The sequence below is a fragment of the Musca autumnalis genome, unplaced genomic scaffold, assembly GCF_047663935.1.
Source record: "Musca autumnalis isolate F117 unplaced genomic scaffold, ASM4766393v1 scaffold_3, whole genome shotgun sequence".
Classification (NCBI taxonomy): domain Eukaryota; kingdom Metazoa; phylum Arthropoda; class Insecta; order Diptera; family Muscidae; genus Musca; species Musca autumnalis.
Window position 1 is genome coordinate 34,101,585 of NW_027411866.1, and position 23,836 is coordinate 34,125,420.

The 23,836-nt window shown below is 33.9% G+C and overlaps 2 protein-coding genes across 3 annotated transcripts in view; one reads left to right on the forward strand and one right to left on the reverse strand.

Moving 5' to 3' along the window:
* Flo2 (flotillin-2) overlaps nucleotides 1-11,201 on the reverse strand; it is a 580,663-nt gene extending 569,462 nt beyond the window's left edge. Inside the window, exon 1 of the mRNA XM_073979124.1 lies at nucleotides 11,165-11,201. The gene's annotated coding sequence lies outside the window, so the exon portion shown is untranslated. The remainder of the gene's footprint in view (nucleotides 1-11,164) is intronic.
* Nucleotides 1-20,821, forward strand: part of LOC141399806 (glucose dehydrogenase [FAD, quinone]) — a 72,395-nt gene extending 51,574 nt beyond the window's left edge. For both annotated transcript variants that reach the window (XM_073979113.1, XM_073979112.1), the window contains exon 3: nucleotides 18,238-20,821. In XM_073979113.1, coding sequence (XP_073835214.1) covers nucleotides 18,311-20,320 — 2,010 coding nt within the window. In that variant the 5' untranslated portion in view covers nucleotides 18,238-18,310 and the 3' untranslated portion in view covers nucleotides 20,321-20,821. The remainder of the gene's footprint in view (nucleotides 1-18,237) is intronic.
* The last annotated feature ends 3,015 nt before the right edge of the window (nucleotides 20,822-23,836 follow it).

Genomic DNA, 23,836 nt, shown 5'->3' on the forward strand with positions numbered 1-23,836 from the left:
AGGACCTAACGCGGTCTTCTGTTGCCTAAAAGTACCTAAAAAGATCTTCCGTTGGCTTTAGAATACCTCAAGAGGTCTTCCGTTGCCTATAGAAAACCGCATAAGGTATTCTGTAGTCTATAGAAACCCCAAGAGGTCTGTAGCAGTCCCCAAGAGGTCTTCAGTCGCCCATAGAAGACCTCATGATATCTTCTGTCTGCCCACAAAATACCTCAAGAGGTCTTACATCGCCTGTAGAATACCTCAAGATGTCTTATGTGTGCTATAAAAGTCCTCAAGATGTTTTCGGTTGCCTAGAAAAGACCTCAAGACGTCTTATATTGTCTAGAAAAGACATCAGGGGGTCTTTTGTCGCTTATAGAGGTATTTTTTGTCTATAGAGGACTTTAAGAGGTCTTCTGTCGCCTATAGAAGCCTCAAGAGGTCTTCTTTTGCCTATAGAAGGCTTCAAGAGGACTGCTGTTGCCTATATAGGATCACAAAAGGAGTTCTGTCGCTTACAGGAGACGACAATAGGTATTTTGTTATCTATACGAGAGGTCTTCTTTCGCCTATAGAAGACCTCAAGAGGCCTTCTGTTGCCTGTAGAAGACAGCAATAGTAGTCCGGTCAAAATAGACATGCGTATAAGGGGGAAATAGCAAAAATTCCACAAAGCTGAATTTTGGTGGAGAGCTAGGGTTAGCTATTAGAAGCAACGTACTAAAAGTCCCCATCGATCCCATGTGTGCAAAACAAGTTATTCGGGGTCAAAGGTCATTTTTGGAGGCATTATTCAGTTTTATTACTTTTTCTCAAAAACGGTAAGACTTAGCAACAGCCGGCTAAAGTAAAAATTGTAGATTCAATAATTGTCTACAAGAGTGGTCTTTATGGTTATTAAAAAAGACTTACCATTTTCGAGATATCGCGATCTAAAGGTCAAATAAAAAAATAGCCGCGTAAGTACATTATGAGGCGAACCGGTTAAAGTAACGACACTATGTGTTAGATACTTCCGTTAGCTTTCAAACGATATCCACTTTGCAGTAATCGGTTCAGTAGAACCGAGTCTAACTCGGTTTTTAAATTTGGCCTTTCGGGTCGAATAACCGGCGAACCGGATCCGCAACCGTTGAAAATTATACATTTCCGTAATCAGCGCAACAAACCCTACCTTCGGACAAAACTTGAAAAAAATCGGAGAGTTTTCGTTGGGGGGAACGACCCCCGTTGGGCTTTCGATTATACATGTGGGTTAAATGGGCTATTTTTGCATAAAATGACTCTAACATTGAATAACTCTACTAAACACGCTCCGATTTTGTTGGAATTTTTTTAGAAGATAGCTATAATTTCGCTCTTCAAGAAAATATATATTTTTTTGGGGGACCGACCCGATTACTTCGCTTATTTTTGCCGGTTCGTCTGAATATGTGCATATTTCCCTTATAAGTGCATAAAAATCATGTGTTTTTTAGAACAGCTATATCTCAAGAATGGTTCCTTCTAGGAAAAAAATTATAAAGGTCAAACTCGTAGATAATTTTTTTGTCTACAATATTTACTTTAGTCACTTTTTGATTAGATCAACCGTTTTCATGAAATAAATCCGAAAACCTAAAAACCCTTAAAATTTGACCTTTGACCCCGAATAATTTTTTTTGCACACAAGGGATCGATGGGGACTTTTAGGACGTTGATTCTAATGGCAAACCCTAGCTCTCCACCAAAATTCAGCTCTGTGGGAATTTTTGCTATTTCAATGTCTATTTTGACCGGACTATAGGTTTTCTGTTGTCTATAGAAGATCTCAAGGCGTATTTTGTTGCCTGCAGAAGACATCAAGAGGTCTTCTGTCGCCTGTGATACCACAAGAGGTCTTCTTTTGCCTATAGAAGACTTTATGAGAAGTGCTGTTGTCTATATTTTAGCACAAGAGGTGGTTGCTTAGAGAAGACGTCAAGTGGTATTCTATTGTCTATACAAGAGGTCTTCTGTCACCTAAAGAAGACCTACCGATACCTTCCGTTGGCTTTAGGATACCCCAAGAGGTATTCTGTTACCTAAAAAAAGGCAAAAAATGTATTTCGTTGCCTGTAGAAAACCCCAAGAGCTCTCATGTTATCTAAGAAAACTTTAAGAGGCCTTATGCTGCTTATAGAAGACCCAAATAGATTTTCTGTTGCCTATATAAAACCTCAAGAGGTCTTCTGTCGCCTATAGAACTTTTAAAGATGGCTTGTTATGCCTGCAGAAGACATCAAGAAGTCATCTGTCGACTATAGAAATCTCAAGAGGTTCGTTTTCTATATAAGCCCCAAAGAGGTTTTCTGTCACTTACAGAAAACCTCAAATGGTCTTCTGTCGCCCATAAAAGTCCTCAAGAGGACCTAACGAGGTCTTCTGTTGCCTATAAAATACCTAAAGAGATTTTTCGTTTATTTTATAATACCTCAAGAAGCTTTCTGTAGCGGTCTTCTGTCGCCTATAGGAACCTCAAGAGGTCCGTTGCCTATAGAAGTTCCCAAGAGGTCTTCTGTCACCCATAGAAAACCAAATAGTCTTCTTCAACTAGTCTTCTGTTTCCTATAGAAGACCTCAAGATGTCTAAGGTTGACTAGAGAGGACCTCAAGGCGTCTTTTGTTGAATAGAGAAGACATCAAGAGGTCTTCTGACGTCTATAACCTAGAGAGGCCTTTTTTGCCCATAGAGGACTTCAAGAAATCTTCTGCTGCCTATAGAAGACCTAAAGAGATCTTCCGTTTGGCTTTAGCATACCCAACAGGTGTTCTGTAGAAAACGTTTAGAGCCGCTTATATAGAAGACTAAAAGTTGTCTTCTGTTGCCTATATAAGACCTTAAGACATCTTGTTATGCCTACAGAAGATATTCAGGATGTCTTCTGTCGCCAATAGAAGTCCACTAGAGGTCATCAAATTGTCTTTTCTTGTCCATAGAAGACTTCAAGAGGTCTTCTGTAGCCAATAAAATACCTCAAGAGGTCTTCTGTTGCCTAGATCCACTGGAGCTAGATGAGTAGGTTTGGCGGGACAGTTAAAAAGGTGCATGGTGTCGTGCGGGCCCATGCCGCATACTGGGCAGATGTCTTACACGGCGCGGTCGATATCCGCCCAAAAGGATTTTAGGTGACTGCAATATCCCGAGCTAGTTGAGCCAAAACAACTATGGTTTGTCGTGGCTCCTCAGCTGCGATAGATGGGGGACGTACTCCGAGGACTTTAGTCACACTATATTTGCGTCCGTGTGAATGCTATTTTAACCTGCTTGATATGCCTGTTGATCTAGGGGGTTTCTCCTGTATCGTTGGACCTCTCCCTCTAGAGCAGAGACGAGCTTCTTTGCAAAGAAGTATAGTGAGGGCCCCCAATGAGTCACAGTGTACGTGAATAAAAACAAACAATAAATATCATATGGTTGTTGTTTTCTTCACCCATACCCAGCAAAATGTGCGATGCCAAAGATGCTATTCAATCATGGGTGAAAGTGATCTGGCATGTCATCTTTTGTATTGGGAAAGTCATCTCCGGTGAACTTTTGTATTGAGAAAGACATCTCCGGTGAACTTTGGTATTGGAAAGTCATCTCCGGTGAACTTTTGTATTGGGAAAGTCATCTCCGGTGAACTTTTGTATTGGGAAAGTCATCTCCGGCGAACTTTTGTATTGGTTTTGTATTGGTTTGCAAATGCTAATGAAGAGATCGGATCTTTCACGACTTCCTTTGAACCAATGCAAAATATGCCATGAAATCACGTCATCGCATAGAACCCCTTCCTACAAATATTGCTTGGTACATAAACACATACTACAACACTGATGGAAATTCTTGGGCAATCCTGCTCTAGAGCTTAGATATCGTTCCTGATTTGCCTGAATGTGTCGGGCCTGGCCAACAGATGGTGATTAGGATGGCTCTCACGGTAACACCCGAGCAAGTAGTGCAACGAAAGCATCTGATTGTGTTGCTGTACTGGAAGAATCTTTGCCACCTCATGTGGATGGTCCACTGAAGATTTGAGAAGGCACCGTGTTGCTGTTCTCAGGGCGACATTCTGACAGGTTTGAATCTTTTTCCAATTCTTACTACATAATCCCGGGGACCAAACTGGAGTCGCATAGCTTACCAAACACCGATCTATCGCGTTATATGTGATCAACAAGGTTTCTTTATCTGCACCCCATGTTCTGCCGGCTAGGGATGTGAGAACCTTGTTCCTACTTTTCAGTTTGTCGCAGATAGCAGTGGCGTGAGAGCACGACTTGAACGTACATAGTGTGGAATGTGACCCTAGAATTTGGCGACTTTAGTCAATGTCTATTTCTGTATAACCTGTATAAAAATCCAGACAGTCCAAAAGTGGGTTACTTTGGGTCAAGACATATTCTCTTGGAATATAGTCATCACTAGATTTCCCTTGGCAACTTTGTTCAACGTCATTTACACGTTTCTTAGGATGCATCCATGTATTCCTAGTTGCTTTCTTGCCATATTTTTAGTTCTTTTAACCTTGCAGCGCTTTTTCCTGATTGACATTGAATATTAATTTCCATAGATCCGAGGATCAGAAATGCGTTCAGCGCTGATTGTGCTTCTTAGAGCTCGGGTTAAAATAATTGAAGCTGCTCGTTGCACAATGCAGTGTTCTGCTTAGTTTCTTGGTTTTGAATTTATAAAGCAGCACATGCCAGCAGACAAGACACCCGTAGGTTAGAACGGGGCGGTTAGGATCAATCCCACGGTAGCGGATTCTTTGTACCATATTGCCCAGAAACCAAAAGCGTTTCGGCAAGAGGCTGCCAACCCAGCATCAAACCTATGCTCCTACAACAACAACGGGTCAGATCATAGTATACGTCAGGTTCAGTTCTCAGCTCTTACATTTAGTGAGCTTGCATGAATAGAGTGCTATTAAACACCATTTCGTTCACTCCTAAATATTCTTTCCCATTTCAATTGACAGTCCAGAATTATAAGTAGATATTTAGCTTCCGCCAGAGGAAAGGTTTGGCGTCACAATATCCAAGACTGGTAAGGCATAGTCGTAGATCTTACGCCTTCTGGTGAACAGTACAAGCTCTGTTTTCGTTGGATTAACTCCAACACCATTTGCTTTGGTCCATAGATACAGTTTTAACAGTGCACCTTGCATTAGTTCCGATTAGAGATGAGCACGTCTCACGGTCGTGACACTAAATAGCAACTAAGCACATAAAAAACTAAGACTTTTAGCGAAAAGAAACTTTCTAGTTCCAATATTGATCCGATTAGTAGGTTAGTAGTCTTCCAACTGTCATTTTCGTTTTATTCTAACAGTCCTTTCAATAAAATTTTGTCTCCTTTTGTACAACTTTAAATATCCATTCCAGCCGCCAGTCGTCAAAATTGTGTTCCAAATTTCGTTAAATCTTTATCATTTATATGGGATATTTTGTGGAATATGCTGAATTATTTATGATCCTGTTCAACATCAAATGGCACATGTCAACATATAGCATACTTCGTAAGTGGAAAACCTGTTAGCCAAGGTTTATTTTTCAATGAAACTTGGGCGAATCGTTAAATGTTTGTTTCATACATAAATTTGCACAATATTTAAATGAAGGCCTACTATATCACAAAACTGAAAACTAGAATATTCTGTGAGCTTTTCAATGTTATGAAGCAAAGGTTTCGTTCTTCACTTCAACACATGAAACTAGTGTCAATGTTAAGGTTAGTCTTAGAATTGTTTTTCAATATTAAATATTCATAACTGCAGAAAAGACAGTTTGTCTTACCAACTATCTATTGCAGATTCTAGCCTAAATGATAGTCATCACATGGAAGTTTATTAACCTTTAGGCTATGTCAAAACTTAGAAGCCAAGCATCTTAACAGCTCTATTCTGTAAAAAACCAAACATTTTCAAACCACCAAAAACAAATAACTGCTAATAACAAATTAATTAGCAAAAAACAAAGAACAACAACAACAACATTAATTGTCTTACCATCACTACTAGTTGGAGTATTTAAATGAAAATAAACAGAGAAGAAAAAAATAACGGAAGTAGCATTGTTGGAATAGAATTTGATTAACTATTGCGGAAGTAAAATTTGGCAGCGCAAGAAGAATAAAAAGTAGCGGTGTACGTGAACGTCAGCATCTCTAGTCTGCAGCAGAACCAAAGAAGTTCATCTATTCACCAAAAAAAAAAACCATTGACCCAGTTTTGCTGGGGAGGGCATGTCAGCTATTAAGCAAATAATTTGCAGTGTTTATTTGGAGTTCATTCAATCACAGTAGTGAAATTAAATTGAAAAATGTCGACCTTTCAAAAAAAGTTTGGTGACTTTTTTCTCTTCTGCTAAACCAGTTTTGTGGCGGGTTTGCAAAATTTGAATTTTATTTTTAATCCAAAGCGCATGCGTAACAAAATTAATTCAAAACACAAGCTATAACTAATAATATACGCGTTTCGATGGTCACGTAGTGATGATCTTTGCGTATGACAAATATCAATTTGAATTATAGTCTGCAATATGTGCAGAAGATGTGAGGTTTCCCAATAGTTTTTTTTTTTAATTTTTATTTGACTTACAAAATTAAATAAACGTTGAACTTGCTTCGTAGCAAAATGACTCACCTGCAAAGAGAAGAAGAAGAAAAGAAGGAAACCAATTAGTATGAAATATGAATATTTTAGAAAAATATTTCAATTTAATACATTTTTCAGGACGAATAACGTCATGATGATGGACCGTGCTTCAAAAAGAAACAATAATATATACAAAAAAATGCAATTTTTTATAAATTGTATATAAAAACACTCCTTTACAAGGGCTTCTTCGTATAGAAGACCAGTATAGATGGCTTTCTTTACATAAAAATTGCCCTTCGTAGGGGCCTCGCTAAATAGAAGACACATTATATGGCTTTCTTTAGATAGAAGCCACCTTCATAGGATTTTCTCTATATAGAAACCCACTTTAGAAGCGGTGCTCCACATAGGAGACACATTCAAACAACGAGAATTTTTTAAAGAATATTTTTTCAAACATCGTGGTTTTTTATTTTAGATTTTTTAAACAATATTTTTTCCAACAACGTGGATTTTTTAATTAATATTTTTTCCATCATCCTGGATTTTTTAAAGAATATTTTTTCCAACAACGTGGATTTTTCTAAACAATATTTTTTCCAACAACGTGGATCTTGTAAACAATATTTTTTCCAACAACGGTTATTCTTTAAACGATATTTTTTTAAAAAACATGGATTTTTTAAACAAGTATTTTTCTTCAATTTGGATTTTTTAAACATTATTTTTTTCGACAATTTGGATTTTTTAAACAATATTTTTACCAAAACGTGGATTTTTTAAACAAATATTTTTCAACAACGTGGATTTTTTAAATAAATATTTTTCAACAACGTGGATTTTTTAAAAAAATATTTTTCAACAACGTGGATTTTTTAAAAAAATATTTTTCAATAACGTGGATTTTTTAAAAACATATTTTTCAACAACGTGGATTTTTTAAATAAATATTTTTCAACAACGTGGATTTTTTAAATACATATTTTTCAACAACGTGGATTTTTTAAAAAAATATTTTTCAACAACGTGGATTTTTTAAATAAATATTTTTCAACAACGTGGATTTTTTAAACAAATATTTTTCAACAACGTGGATTTTTTAAATAAATATTTTTCAACAACGTGGATTTTTTAAATAAATATTTTTCAACAACGTGGATTTTTTAAAAAAATATTTTTCAACAGCGTGGATTTTTTAAATAAATATTTTTCAACAACGTGGATTTTTTAAAAAAATATTTTTCAACAACGTGGATTTTTTAAATAAATATTTTTCAACAACGTGGATTTTTTAAATAAATATTTTTCAACAACGTGGATTTTTTAAATAAATATTTTTCAACAACGTGGATTTTTTAAATAAATATTTTTCAACAACGTGGATTTTTTAAATAAATATTTTTCAACAACGTGGATTTTTTAAATAAATATTTTTCAACAACGTGGATTTTTTAAATAAATATTTTTCAACAACGTGGATTTTTTAAATAAATACTTTTCAACAACGTGGATTTTTTAAATAAATACTTTTCAACAACGTGGATTTTTTAAATAAATACTTTTCAACAACGTGGATTTTTTAAATAAATACTTTTCAACAACGTGGATTTTTTAAATAAATACTTTTCAACAACGTGGATTTTTTAAATAAATACTTTTCAACAACGTGGATTTTTTAAAAAAAAATATTTTTTTACATTATTTGGGAAAATATTCCTTACAAAATCCACATTATGTGGGAAAATATTCCTTACAAAATCCACATTATGTGGGAAAATATTCCTTACAAAATCCACATTATGTGGGAAAATATTCCTTACAAAATCCACATTATGTCGGAAAATATTCCTTACAAAATCCACATTATGTGGGAAAATATTCCTTACAAAATCCACATTATGTGGAAAAATATTAAAAAAATCCAAGTTTGGTGGAAAAATATTAATTATAAAATCCACGTTTTGTTGAAAAATATTAATTAAAAAATCCATTCATGGTGTTACAAACCTGATGCTTTTTCCAGTGAATATTTCCCTGAAGATGACTGCAGAATACGGTCGAAAATCGAAAGAAAATAAAAAAATAAACGAATTATTTTAATTGGCCTTAAGCCAAAATAAGCTAAACAAAGGATAGGTGGATTTATGGAAAAATATCAATTAAAAAATCCAAGTTATGTGCGAAAAAATTCTTTAAAAAATCCACGATATGTGAGGTAATACTCTTTAAAAAAATGCGAAAATTAATTGAAAAAATTCAATTTTCTGAAAAAATATTGAAATTGAAAAAAAATTTAATTTTTCTGGAAAAATATTTTTTTTTAAATCACATTTTTGGATTTTTTTTTAAATCCCAATTTTTGGGTAAAATATTTAAAAAAAATGCACCTATTTAAAATAATATTAAAAAACAAAGTATTTAGAAAAATATTTTTAAAAAATATTCACGGATTTGAAAAATATTTCAAAAATATCCCTTTTTTGGAAAAATATTTAAAAAAATCCACGGATTTGGAAAAATATTTAAAAAAATCCAAGTATTTTTAAAAATATACCTAAAGCAATCATTTAAAAATATTTTCAAAAAATTCACATATTTGAAAACATATATAAAAAACAACTTTTTGGAAAAATATTTAAAAAATGCTCGTATTTTGAGAAATATTTAAAAAATTAAGTATTTGGATATTATTTTTCAAAATGTAATGTGTGGTAATATATTCTTTAAAAAATCCACTTTATGAGGGAACGTAAAATCCAGAAAAATATTTTTTTTTTAAATCCAAGTTCTCTGATTTATATATTTTTTTTAAATCGTCGTTTGTAGAAAATTTTTTTTTTAAATCCTCGTCTGTAAAATATATTTTTTTTTTAGAAAAACCACATTTTCTGGAAAAATAGTTTTTGTTTTTCAAAATACACGTTTGTGGAAAAATATTTTTTTTTTTTTAGAAAATTATTTTTTTTGGAAAAATCCAAGCATTCTGGACAAATATATTTCTAAGAATAATTTTTAAAAAAAATCCCATTGGCGGAAAATTAATTTTAAAAAATCTCCATTTGCGGAAAACTATTTTTAAAAATCCTAATTTCCGGAAAGACGTTTTTTAAAATCCCCTTTTTTGGAAAAATAATTTTAAAAAATCTCCATTTGCGGAAAAGTATTTTTAAAAATCCTAATTTTCGGAAAAACATGTTTTAAAATCCCCTTTTTTGAAAAATATTTAAATAAAAATCCACGTATTTGGAAAAATATTTAAAAATCAACGTATTTGGAAAAATATTTAAAAATCAACGTATTTGGAAAGATTTCAAATAAAACCCCACGTATTTAAAAAGATATTTAAATAAACCCGTAGGTATTTAGAGAAATATTGAACTCAAATCCAAAAAATATTTAAATAAAAAACACGTACTTGGAAAATATTTAAATAAAAAACACGTACTTGAAAAAATATTTAAATAAATACCCACGTGTTTGGAAAAATACTTAAATAAAAATCCACGTATTTGGAAATCCACGTATTTGTAGAAAAACATTTTAAAAAATCCACGCTTTGTGGAAAAAACATTTTAAAAAATTCACGTTTTGTGGACAAACATTTTAAAAAATTCACGTTTTGTGGACAAATATTTTAAAAACCCCACTTTTATGGAAAAACATTTTAAAAACCCCACTTTTATGGAAAAACATTTAAAATAATCCATGTTTTGTAGAAAAACATTTTCAATATTCACGTTATGTAGAAAAATATAAATTTAAAAATCTACGTTTCGTGGAAAAATATAAATTTAAAAAATCCACGTTTTGTGGAAAAATATTTTTTAAAAAATCCACGTTTTGTGGAATTTTTTAAAATCAACGTTTTGTGGATTTTTGTTTTAATCTACGTTTTGTGGATTTTTTTAAATCCACGTTTTGTTGATTTTCTTCAAATCCACGTTTTATTGAAACTTTGTTTTTTTTTAAGTTTTATTTTTTTGAAATATAATTTTTTAAAAATCCAGGTTTGTGGGAATTTTTTTATAAAGACCCACGTTTTGGTGAAAGAATATTTTTTTAAAAAATCCACGATTTGTGGAATAAATATTTTTTAAAAATCCACGATAAACGATTTTTTAAAATATCAACGATTGGTGGAAAAATACGTTTTTTTTTAAATCTACGTTATTATTGCAATAATAACAATTGACGGTAGTAGTCACACTAAGCTAGTTTCTAAGTTTATTATTCTAATTATTTACAAATCTCCCTGATGATGAGATAGAAGGAATCTCGAAATATTGGAAATAATTAAAAATATAAACATTGACCTCAAGCTCAATTATCTTGGTTTTTAATAAAACTATATATTTAAAAAACACGGTGTGCCTTAACCAAATTTAAATGGAAGGTGCTTACACCTGGGAAGTTTTTGCCTGGGAAGTTTTTGCAGAGGCGATACAGTCAGTGCATTGTCTCAATTTGAACTTCTATATCTCGAAAAGGGTAAAACCTACGAAAATATCATAAAGGTCAATCTTGTGGAGAATTTTTATATTAAAATATTAATTAAAAAATTCATTTACGGCGTTACAAACCTGTTGCTTTTTCCAGTGAATATTTCCCTGAAGATGACTGCAGAAGACGGTCGAAAATCGAAAGAAAATAAAAAAAATAAACGAATTATTTTAATTGGCCTTAAGCCAAAATAAGCTAAACAAAGGATAGGTGGATTTATGGAAAAATATCAATTAAAAAATCCAAGTTATGTGCGAAAAAATTCTTTAAAAAATCCACGATATGTGAGGTAATACTCTTTAAAAAAATGAGAAAATTAATTGAAAAAATTCAATTTTCTGGAAAAATATTGAAATTGAAAAAAAATTTAATTTTTCTGGAAAAATATTTTTTTTAAATCACATTTTTGGATTTTTTTAAATCCCAATTTTTGGAAAAATATTTAAAAAAATCCACCTATTTAAAATAATATTAAAAAACAAAGTATTTAGAAAAATATTTTTAAACAAGTGAGCAAAGGCTATAGTCGGGACGGAGCCGACCATGTGATACCCTACACCACTACCCCTGTGCATAAGCTTTTCACTGGTAAACATTTCTTTTAGGGAATATAATCCGACTACCACCAAAAATAATATGCCTCTTTCTCTTGGGACCCCCATAAGCAACCAAAATTACGTGACCATCCGATCAAAATTACGACTTGTAGCTTGATTGCAAAAAATGGAAGAATTGGATGCATTAACGACTATTGTGGTATCTCCCTTGTTTGACCACCTTCGCCAACCTGCTTTACACCAATGTAAAGGTAATATTTTCTTCTTCCATAGGCAGGCTTTGCCGTTGGTATACCCCTACTAGAAGCCGATATATTCACAAAGAAAAAAACTTTGAATTTGTCTCCAAATGAGTTTTTCCCCATTCCGACCCCTAAATATTATCCGACTATCACCAAAATCAATAGGCTTCTTCCTCTGTGGGGCCCCCATCTACCCCCAAAAATTTTGTCACTATCCGATCAAAATTCCAACTTGTAGCGTGATTACAAAAAATGGAAATATTGGGTATATTACTGAATTTTGCAATATCTCGGTTTGCTCACTTACGCCAACATACTTTGCATCGATATAAACGAGATCTTTTCTTCTGCCATTGAGGGGTATTCCTTTTGTGAATACTCCAACCAGAAGCGGAGATATTCGCATAAAAAAACGTTGACATTTCTCCACATAAGCTTTTCGCTTATTCCGACTCCTGAATATTATCCGACCATCACCAAACTAAATGGCTTCTTCCTCTGTGGGACCCGCATCAACTCCCAAAAAATTCGTGACGATCCGATGAAAATTGCGACCGATTACAAAAAAACCGTGATTACAAAAAATTGGAAAATAGGACGCATTATCGACTATTACCATATCTCTGCTATTTGACCACCTACGACAACCTGCTTTAGATCCTTGTAAAGGTGATATTTTCTACTTTCCTTGCTAGGTTTTGCTTTAGATTTACCTCTTAAATAAACTGAGATATTGGCTTTGAAATAAAACGTTGACCTTTCTCCAAATAAGTGTTTGCCCATTCCGACCCCTGAATATTATCCGACCATCATCAAAATCAATAGGCTTCTTCATCTGTGAGACCCCCATTAACCCTCAAGTTTTCGTGACGATCCGATTAAAATTGCGACCTGTAGCGTGATTACAAGAAAATCGGAAAATGGGATGCATTATCGACTATTGCCATATCTCTGCTATTTGACCACCTACGACAACCTATTTTACATCGTTGTAAAGGTGATATTTTCTACTTTCCTTGCCTTGGTTTTGCTTTTGATATATCTCTTAAAGAAACAGAGATATTGGTTTTAAAATAAAATGTTGACTTTTCTCCAAATAAGTGTTTGCCCATTCCGACCCCTAATTATTATCCGACCAACACCAAAATCAATAGGCTTCTTCATCTGTGAGACCCCCATTAACCCTCAAGTTTTCGTGACGATCCGATTAAAATTGCGACCTGTAGCGTGATTTCCAAAAAAATAGAAAAATGGGATGTATTACCGACTATTGCGATATCTCCGTTATTTGGTTACCTACGCCGACCTAGTTTGCATCATTGTAAAGACGGGATCTTCTACTTTCATAGTCAGACTTTGCTTTTGGAAAGTTTTCAACCAAAGCTGTGATATTCGTCAATATAGTTAAAATCGCAAATATGAAAATTGGGGTTTTATTTGCTACTATTGTTATATCTTCGTTGTTTGATTACCTACGAGCACCTGCTTTACATCATTAGAAAGGTGATATTTTTTCTTTCATTGTCAGGTTTTGCTTTTGGTATACCCAATATAGAAGCTGAGATATTCACTTTGGAAAAAAACGTTGTCATTTTATCCACCTAAGTTTTTTGCCCTTTCCGACCCCTAAATATTATCCGACCATCACCAAAATCAATAGGCTTCTTCCCCTCCGGGACCCCTATCAACATGCAAAATTTCGTGACGATCCGATCAAAATTGCGACCTGTAGCGTGATTACAAGGTTTAGATGGACAGACGGACAGACGGACAGACGGACGGACGGACGGACGGACTGACGGACGGACACACATAGCCAGATCGACTCAGCTCGTCGAGACATTCATTTTGGTATATATAAGTATGGGTCTGCGACCATTATTTCGATGCGTTACAAACTTTTTGGCCAAAACCAACTTATAATACCCTCCCCACATAGTGGTGTAGGGTATAAAAATCCAAGTTATGTGTGAAAAAATCTTTTAAAAATCCACGATATGTGAGGTAATACTCTTTAAAAAAATGCGAACATTAATTGAAAAAATTAAATTGTTCTGGAAAAGAAAAATATTTTTTTAAAAAATCCACGTTTTGCAGAAAAATATATTTTACAAAATCCACTTTTAGTAGAATTTTTTTTATAAAGACCCACGTTTTGGGGAAAGAATATTTTTTTAAAAAATCCACGATTTGTGGAAAAAAATTTTAAAATCCACGATAAAAAATTTTTTAAAAAATCAACGATTGGTGGAAAAATATTTTTTAAATCAAAGTTTTGAGGAAAAAATAAAAATAAATTTAAAAAAATCCCCGTATTTTGAAAATTTTGTTAAACAATCCACGTTTTGTGGAAAAATATTTTTAAGAAGTACTCGTTTTGTCGAGAAATATGCTTTGAAAAATGTTTATACCCTACACCACTATGTGGGGAGGGTATTATAAGTTGGTTTTGGCCAAAAAGTTTGTAACGCATCGAAATAATGGTCGCAGACCCATACTTATATATACCAAAATGAATGTCTCGACGAGCTGAGTCGATCTGGCTATGTGTGTCCGTCCGTCAGTCCGTCCGTCCGTCCGTCTGTCCGTCTGTCCATCTAAACCTTGTAATCACGCTACAGGTCGCAATTTTGATCGGATCGTCACGAAATTTTGCATGTTGATAGGGGTCCCGGAGGGGAAGAAGCCTATTGATTTTGGTGATGGTCGGATAATATTTAGGGGTCGGAAAGGGCAAAAAACTTAGGTGGATAAAATGACAACGTTTTTTTCCAAAGTGAATATCTCAGCTTCTATATTGGGTATACCAAAAGCAAAACCTGACAATGAAAGAAAAAATATCACCTTTCTAATGATGTAAAGCAGGTGCTCGTAGGTAATCAAACAACGAAGATATAACAATAGTAGCAAATAAAACCCCAATTTTCATATTTGCGATTTTAACTATATTGACGAATATCACAGCTTTGGTTGAAAACTTTCCAAAAGCAAAGTCTGACTATGAAAGTAGAAGATCCCGTCTTTACAATGATGCAAACTAGGTCGGCGTAGGTAACCAAATAACGGAGATATCGCAATAGTCGGTAATACATCCCATTTTTCTATTTTTTTGGAAATCACGCTACAGGTCGCAATTTTAATCGGATCGTCACGAAAACTTGAGGGTTAATGGGGGTCTCACAGATGAAGAAGCCTATTGATTTTGGTGTTGGTCGGATAATAATTAGGGGTCGGAATGGGCAAACACTTATTTGGAGAAAAGTCAACATTTTATTTTAAAACCAATATCTCTGTTTCTTTAAGAGATATATCAAAAGCAAAACCAAGGCAAGGAAAGTAGAAAATATCACCTTTACAACGATGTAAAATAGGTTGTCGTAGGTGGTCAAATAGCAGAGATATGGCAATAGTCGATAATGCATCCCATTTTCCGATTTTCTTGTAATCACGCTACAGGTCGCAATTTTAATCGGATCGTCACGAAAACTTGAGGGTTAATGGGGGTCTCACAGATGAAGAAGCCTATTGATTTTGATGATGGTCGGATAATATTCAGGGGTCGGAATGGGCAAACACTTATTTGGAGAAAGGTCAACGTTTTATTTCAAAGCCAATATCTCAGTTTATTTAAGAGGTACATCTAAAGCAAAACCTAGCAAGGAAAGTAGAAAATATCACCTTTACAAGGATCTAAAGCAGGTTGTCGTAGGTGGTCAAATAGCAGAGATATGGTAATAGTCGATAATGCGTCCTATTTTCCAATTTTTTGTAATCACGGTTTTTTTGTAATCGGTCGCAATTTTCATCGGATCGTCACGAATTTTTTGGGAGTTGATGCGGGTCCCACAGAGGAAGAAGCCATTTAGTTTGGTGATGGTCGGATAATATTCAGGAGTCGGAATAAGCGAAAAGCTTATGTGGAGAAATGTCAACGTTTTTTTATGCGAATATCTCCGCTTCTGGTTGGAGTATTCACAAAAGGAATACCCCTCAATGGCAGAAGAAAAGATCTCGTTTATATCGATGCAAAGTATGTTGGCGTAAGTGAGCAAACCGAGATATTGCAAAATTCAGTAATATACCCAATATTTCCATTTTTTGTAATCACGCTACAAGTTGGAATTTTGATCGGATAGTGACAAAATTTTTGGGGGTAGATGGGGGCCCCACAGAGGAAGAAGCCTATTGATTTTGGTGATAGTCGGATAATATTTAGGGGTCGGAATGGGGAAAAACTCATTTGGAGACAAATTCAAAGTTTTTTTCTTTGTGAATATATCGGCTTCTAGTAGGGGTATACCAACGGCAAAGCCTGCCTATGGAAGAAGAAAATATTACCTTTACATTGGTGTAAAGCAGGTTGGCGAAGGTGGTCAAACAAGGGAGATACCACAATAGTCGGTAATGCATCCAATTCTTCCATTTTTTGCAATCAAGCTACAAGTCGTAATTTTGATCGGATGGTCACGTAATTTTGGTTGCTTATGGGGGTCCCAAGAGAAAGAGGCATATTATTTTTGGTGGTAGTCGGATTATATTCCCTAAAAGAAATGTTTACCAGTGAAAAGCTTATGCACAGGGGTAGTGGTGTAGGGTATCACATGGTCGGCTCCGTCCCGACTATAGCCTTTGCTCACTTGTTAAAATATGTTTTAATAATCTCACACTTGTACATCTGATAGTACCAAAAAAACGTCCCTGTATCCTTATTATACCCTACACAACTATGTGGGGAGGGTATTATAAGTTGGTTTTGGCCAAAAAGTTTGTAACGCATCGAAATAATGGTCCTAGACCCATACTTATATATATCAAAATGAATGTCTCGACGAGCTGAGTCGATCTGGCTATGTGTGTCCGTCCGTCCGTCTGTCCGTCTGTCCATCTAAACCTTGTAATCACGCTACAGGTCGCAATTTTGATCGGATCGTCACGAAATTTTGGATGTTGATGGGGGTCCCGGAGAGGAAGAAGCCTATTGATTTTGGTGATGGTCGGATAATATTTAGGGGTCGGAAAGGGCAAAAAACTTAGGTGGATAAAAAGACAACGTTTTTTTCCAAAGCGAATATCTCAGCTTCTATATGGGGTATACCAAAAGCAAAACCCGACAATGAAAGCAGAAAATATCACCTTTCAAATGATGTAAAGTAGGTGCTCATAGGTGATCAAACAACGAAGATATCGCAATAGTAGCAAATAAAACCCCAATTTTCATTTTTGCGATTTTAATTATATTGGCAAATATCACAGCTTTGGTTGAAAATTTTCCAAAAGCAAAGCCTGACTATGAAAGTAGAAGATCCCGTCTTTACAATAATGCAAACTAGGTCGGCGCTGGTAACCAAATAACGGAGATATCGCAATAGTCGGTAATACATCCCATTTTTCTATTTTTTTGGAAATCACGCTACAGGTCGCAATATTGATCGGATCGTCACGAAAATTTCAGGGTTAATGGGGGTCCCACAGATGAAGAAGCATATTGATTTTGATGATGGCCGGATAATATTTAGGGGTCGGAATGGGCAAACACTTATTTGGAGAAAAGTCAACATTTTATTTCAAAGCCAATATCTCTGTTTCTTTAAGAGGTATATCAAAAGCAAAATCTGGCAAGGAAAGTAGAAAATATCACCTTTACAACGATGTAAAGTAGGTTGTTGTAGCTGCTCAAACAACATAGATATCGCAATAGTCGGTAATGCATCCCATTTTCCGATTTGTTTGTAATCACGCTACAGGTCGCAATTTTAATCGGATCGTCACGATTTTTTTTTTTTTTTGGGAGTTGATGCGGGTCCCCATAGGAAGAAGCCTATTGATTTTGGTGATAGCCGGATAATATTTAGGGGTCGGAATGGGGAAAAACTCATTTGGAGACAAATTCAAAGTTTTATTCTTTGTGAATATATTGGCTTCTAGTAGGGGTATTCCAACGACAAAGCCTGTCAATGAAAGAAGAAAATATTACCTTTACATTGGTGTAAAGTAGGTTGGCGAAGGTGGTCAAACAAGGGAGATACCTCAATAGTCGGTAATGCATCCAATTCTTCCATTTTTTTGCAATCAAGCTACAGGTCGTAATTTTGATCGGATGGTCACGAAATTTTGGTTGCTTATGGGGGTCCCAGAGACAAAGAGGCATATTATTTTTGGTGGTAGTCGATATATATTCCCTAACAGAAATGTTTACCAGTGAAAAGCTTATGCACAGGTGTAGTGGTGTAGGGTATCACATGGTCGGCCCCGTCCCGACTATAGCCTTTGCTCACTTGTTTTTTTTTATAATTTGTTGTTCTAATATATATCCCAAAACTAAGAAAAGTCTTTTGTTTTTTTCTCTCTTTTCAGACAATTGTAGCCTGTTACCAAAGTTTGTTGTGTAGGGGAACTACAATGAGTAAACGCAAGAAACTTTAGACGTATGAGAAAGAAGATAATCAAAAACGAATACAACAACACACAAAGAAACACCCAAAACCCCATCCAATTGGAAAAGACTAATCCCAACCTAATAGAAGAATTTCATTCCCTCCTGTTAAAAATGGTCTTCAATTTGCTGTTCATAACAACTGTGATAAAATCCACCTTTGGTGTGGTTACCACGGGCTTGTGGCTCATACCTTTACTACTGGCCACCATAACCTATTATCGCTATGACCAAGTGGATCCCGAGTCAAGGGTATTTGATCAACCGAGCTTATATCCAGAATATGATTTTATTGTTGTGGGAGCTGGCTCAGCTGGAGCTGTGGTGGCAAATCGCTTAAGTGAGGTGCGCAAATGGAATGTTTTGCTACTGGAAGCTGGTCCCGATGAAAATGAAATATCCGATGTCCCATCACTGGCTGCCTATTTGCAGTTGAGTAAATTAGATTGGCAATATAAAACAGAATCTTCAAATAAATCATGCCTGGGCATGAAAAATAATCGTTGCAATTGGCCGCGAGGCAAGGTGCTGGGTGGATCTAGCGTCTTGAATTATATGTTATATGTTAGAGGTAATCGCCATGACTATGATCACTGGGAGGCTTTGGGTAATGAAGGCTGGGGCTATGATAGTGTGCTGCATTATTTCAAGAAGTCTGAAGATAATCGTAATCCATACCTGAGTAATAATCCCTATCATGGCAAAGGTGGATACTTGACGGTCCAGGAATCACCTTGGCACACTCCCCTGGTGGCGGCTTTTGTGGAGGCTGGCACAGAGATAGGTTATGAAAATCGTGATATAAATGGTGAAATCCAAACCGGATTTATGATGGCTCAGGGTACCCTACGAAGAGGCTCAAGGTGCAGTACAGCTAAGGCCTTTTTGAGGCCCATTAAATATAGGAAAAATTTCCACTTGTCCATTAATTCCCAGGCTACAAAGATTTTGATTGATGAGGCTACAATGAGGGTCAAGGGGGTGGAATTTGTAAAGAATGGTCAGATTAGGAGGGTTTATGCCAAGAGAGAGGTAATACTCTCCGCCGGGGCCATAAATACTCCACAGTTGATGATGTTGTCGGGTATTGGCCCCAGACAGCATTTAGAGGATTTGGGTATTAAAGTTTTGCAGGATTTGCCGGTAGGGGAAAATATGCAGGATCATGTGGGTATGGGGGGTTTGACGTTTCTGGTTGACAAGCCTGTGTCCATTGTCCAGGATAGGTTCAATCCCACGGGCATAACCATGCAATATGTGTTAAGGGAAAGGGGTCCCATGACCACACTGGGTGGTGTGGAGGGTTTGGCCTTTGTCCATACACCATATTCCAATCGTTCTTTGGACTGGCCGGATATACAATTTCACATGGCTCCGGCGAGTATAAATTCAGATAATGGAGCCAGAGTTAAGAAGGTCATGGGTCTAAAAGAATCTCTTTATCAGGAAGTTTATCAGCCCATTGCCAACAAAGATGCCTGGAGCATAATACCTTTACTGCTAAGGCCCAGATCTAGGGGTTGGGTGCGTCTACGTTCCGCAAATCCCTTTACTTACCCCTTGATAAATGCCAACTACTTTGATGATCCTATTGATGTTAAGGTTTTGGTAGAGGGAGCCAAAATCGCTTTAAGGGTAGCCGAGGCTAAGGTCTTCAAACAATTTGGCTCGCGGCTGTGGACCAAATCTTTGCCAAATTGTAAGCAACACAAGTTTATGTCAGATGCCTATATAGAGTGTCACATACGCACAATTTCTATGACAATTTATCATCCTTGTGGCACGGCGAAAATGGGTCCTGCTTGGGATCCAGAAGCTGTGGTAGATCCCAGGTTGAGGGTCTATGGCATAAGAGGCCTCAGGGTTATAGATGCCAGTATTATGCCCACCATTAGTAGTGGCAATACCAATGCCCCGGTTATTATGATCGGTGAAAAGGGGGCAGATTTGATAAAAGAAGATTGGTTCCACAATCCAGAATATAAAAATAAGGTGAAAAGTTAGCGGGGTAAAGGGGCGCTGAATCTAACAAGAAATTAGTGTAACTCCTTTACATTGAATGGCTGTCGTCGTTCACCTACGTGTGTGTGTTCACAACTTATGTGATTATCTGGTCTGGTCAAGTACTCCACAACAACTTTATGCCAAAACTCTTAACAAATCAGGGGGCTAAGTTTATGTTTTTTATTGCTATTTAGTGTACTTTGTAGTTATATGAGTGTTGCTGCCATGTGTATCATAGTTATAATTAATATGTTGTTGTTTTTTTTTTTTTTGTAATAAAAAAATAAAATAATTACTATTTTTTAATAGCTCACTTGTTATGGCTTAGTCAGTTATTTTTTTATTGTTAATATAATTTATTTGTGTAATTTGTATAACAAATAAGACACTCCTATTTTTCGTTTTGTTCATAAAAATCTTAATAATAATTTATTGTTTTATTTGATTCATAATGTATCTTCATACGTATGTAATTATATTTAGCATTAGCCATGTATAATAATTAAAAAAAAAAACAAATTGTCTAATTTATTTGTTAAAATACCTATTACGAAAATTAATACTGTAAGTAATTTATAGATAATAAATAATTTTATGTAAATAATAATTATTTAATTGTCAAAATAAATGAAAAATAAAAAATAATGTCATGAGAGCATTGATTTGGTCATATGGTCACAAAACGGTTTGTATGAAAATAATTTAATTATAAATTCACAAAATATTTTACTTGGCAAAATAAAAAATCTGGAAATTGATAGGGACAGCAAGGAATGGATATTAAAATCAAACAGTATTCAAATAAGCGTCTCTAAAGAGAAAACTATTTAAAGGGCCATAATATAATATTTTTCAATCAACTTGGATTTTTTAAAGAATATTTTTTCCAACAACATGATTTTTTTACAACATATTTTTGCCAACAAGCGGATTTTTTAAATACTATTCAACAATGTGACGTTAGAAAATGTTTACCATCAACGTGGTTTTTTTAAAGAATTTTTTTTCCAACAATGTGGATTTTTTAAAGAATATTTTTTCCAACAACGGGGACTTTTTAAAGAAAACTTTTTCCAAAAACGTGGATTTTTCAAAGAAAATGTTTTCCAACTACGTGGATTTTTCAAAGAATATATTTTCCAAGAACGTGGATTTTTTAAGGATGTACTTTCCTACAACGTGGATTTTTTAAGGAATATTTTTTCCAACAACGTGGATTTTTTAAGGAATATTTTTTCCAACAACGTGGATTTTTTAAGAATGTACTTTCCTACAACGTGGATTTTTTAAGGAATATTTTTTCCAAAAACTTGGATTTTTAAAGAATATTTTTTCCAACAACGTGGATTGTTTAAGGAATATTTTGCAACCATCCTGGATTTTTTACAGAATATTTTATTGTTTTCCAACAAAGTGGATTTTTTAAAGAATATTTTATTGTATTCCAACAACGTGGATTTTTTAAAGAATATTGTTTTCAACAATGTGGATTTTTTAAAGAATATTTTTTCCAACAACGTGGATTTTTAAAAAAATATTTTTTCCAACAACGTGGATTTTTCAAAGAATATTTTTTCCAACAACGTGGATTTTTCAAAGAATATTTTTTCCAACAACGAGGATTTTTCAAAGAATATTTTTTCCAACAACGTGGATTTTTCAAAGAATATTTTTCCAACAACGTGGATTTTTCAAAGAATATTTTTTCTAACAACGTGGATTTCAAAACAATAATGTGGATTTTTTAATCCAACAATGTGATTTTTTTAAGGAAAATTTTTTTCTAACAATGTGAATTTTTTAAAGAATATTTTTTCCAACAACGTAGATTTTTTAAAGAACATTTTTTCCGACAACATGGAATATTTAAGGAATATATTTTCAAACAACGTGGATTTTAAAGAATATTTTTTTCAACAACGTGGATTTTTTAAAGAATATTTTTTTCAACAACGTGGATTTTTTAAAGAATATTTTTCCAACAACGTGGATTATTTTAACGAATATTTTTTCAACAACGTGGATTATTTTAACGAATATTTTTCCAACAACGTGGATTATTTTAACGAATATATTCCCAACTGTACGGATTTTTTAAAGAATATTTGTTCCAATATTTGTTCCAACAACGTGGATTTTTTTACGAATATATTCTCAACTGTATGAATTTTTTAAAGAATATTTGTTCCAACAACATGGATTTTTTAAAGAATTTTTTTCATATTAGGTGGGAAAATACTCCTTACAAAATCCGCATTAAATGGGAGAATATTTAAAAATCCAAGTTTGGTGAAAAAATGTTTAATTAAAAAATCCAGGTTTTGTAAGAAAATATTTTTAAACCCCATGTTTGGTGGAAATATTAGAAATGAAAAAGAAAATAATAAAAATTAACGAATTATTTTAATTGACCTTAAGCCAAAATAACCCAAACAAAAGATAAATCCAAGCTTTATGAAAAAATATCAAAAAATCTACGATATGTGAGATAACACTTTTTAAAAAATGTGAAAATTATTTGAAAAAATCCAATTTTACTGGAAAAATATTTATTTGTGGAAAAAAAATTTTTTGAAGATACCACGTTTTGGAAAAAATTTTAAAAAATTCATGTATGTAGAAAAATATTAAATAAAAACAACGTATTTGGAAAATATTTTTTAAAAATATCCATGGATTTGAAAAATCCCAATTTTTGGAAAATTATTTTTAAAATATCCCTATTTTGAAAATGTTTTTTTTTTAAATTCACTTATTTGGAAGAATAATAAAAAAGGTGTTTGGAAAAATATTTTAAAAAATCGACGCATTTGGAAAAATATTTATAACAAAGTCCATCCATTTTTCATGATGGAATCTCTCAAATAAAACGATTGCTGTTTAATATTGTCACAATTTTTAATTCAAATGCAAGCATTTTATTTGAGAGATTCCATCATGAAAAAATTATTTTCTAGTTTTAAGTGGATTTGTAAACAAAAAACTGTACCTTAATTTATTTAATTATTTTTTATTTTTAACTTTTCAAAAATTTTAGCCAATTTAGGCCGAAAATGTAGATAAAAACTTTAAAATGTCTGAAATCGTGTGGTACCGTTATATAAGGGCTATACCAAAACCTTGACCTATGTCCAACATTTTTGATGAGGAAATTTCTGTACCATTGGGAACTCCAAATGTCAAATTACAGTCAATTCGGCTTAAAAATAAAGATAGAATCCTTAAAAAACCTTATATCAGAGGTACCGCTATATAGGGGCTATAACAAAAAATGGACCCATATTGGTTTTGATTCCATATTCATGTATTGTCATCCAAATCTGAAAAGTGTGCAAAGTTTCAGTTCGATTGATCAACTGCAACTGTGTTAAAAATGAGTTACTAGATTTGAACTAAACGGACACCAAAGCAAGTTAAATAAAACACTGTAAAAATCCACTTTATGAGTGAACGTTTTCTTTAGAAAATCCAGAAAAATATTTTTTTTTAAAAAATCCTAGTTTTCTGGAAAAATAT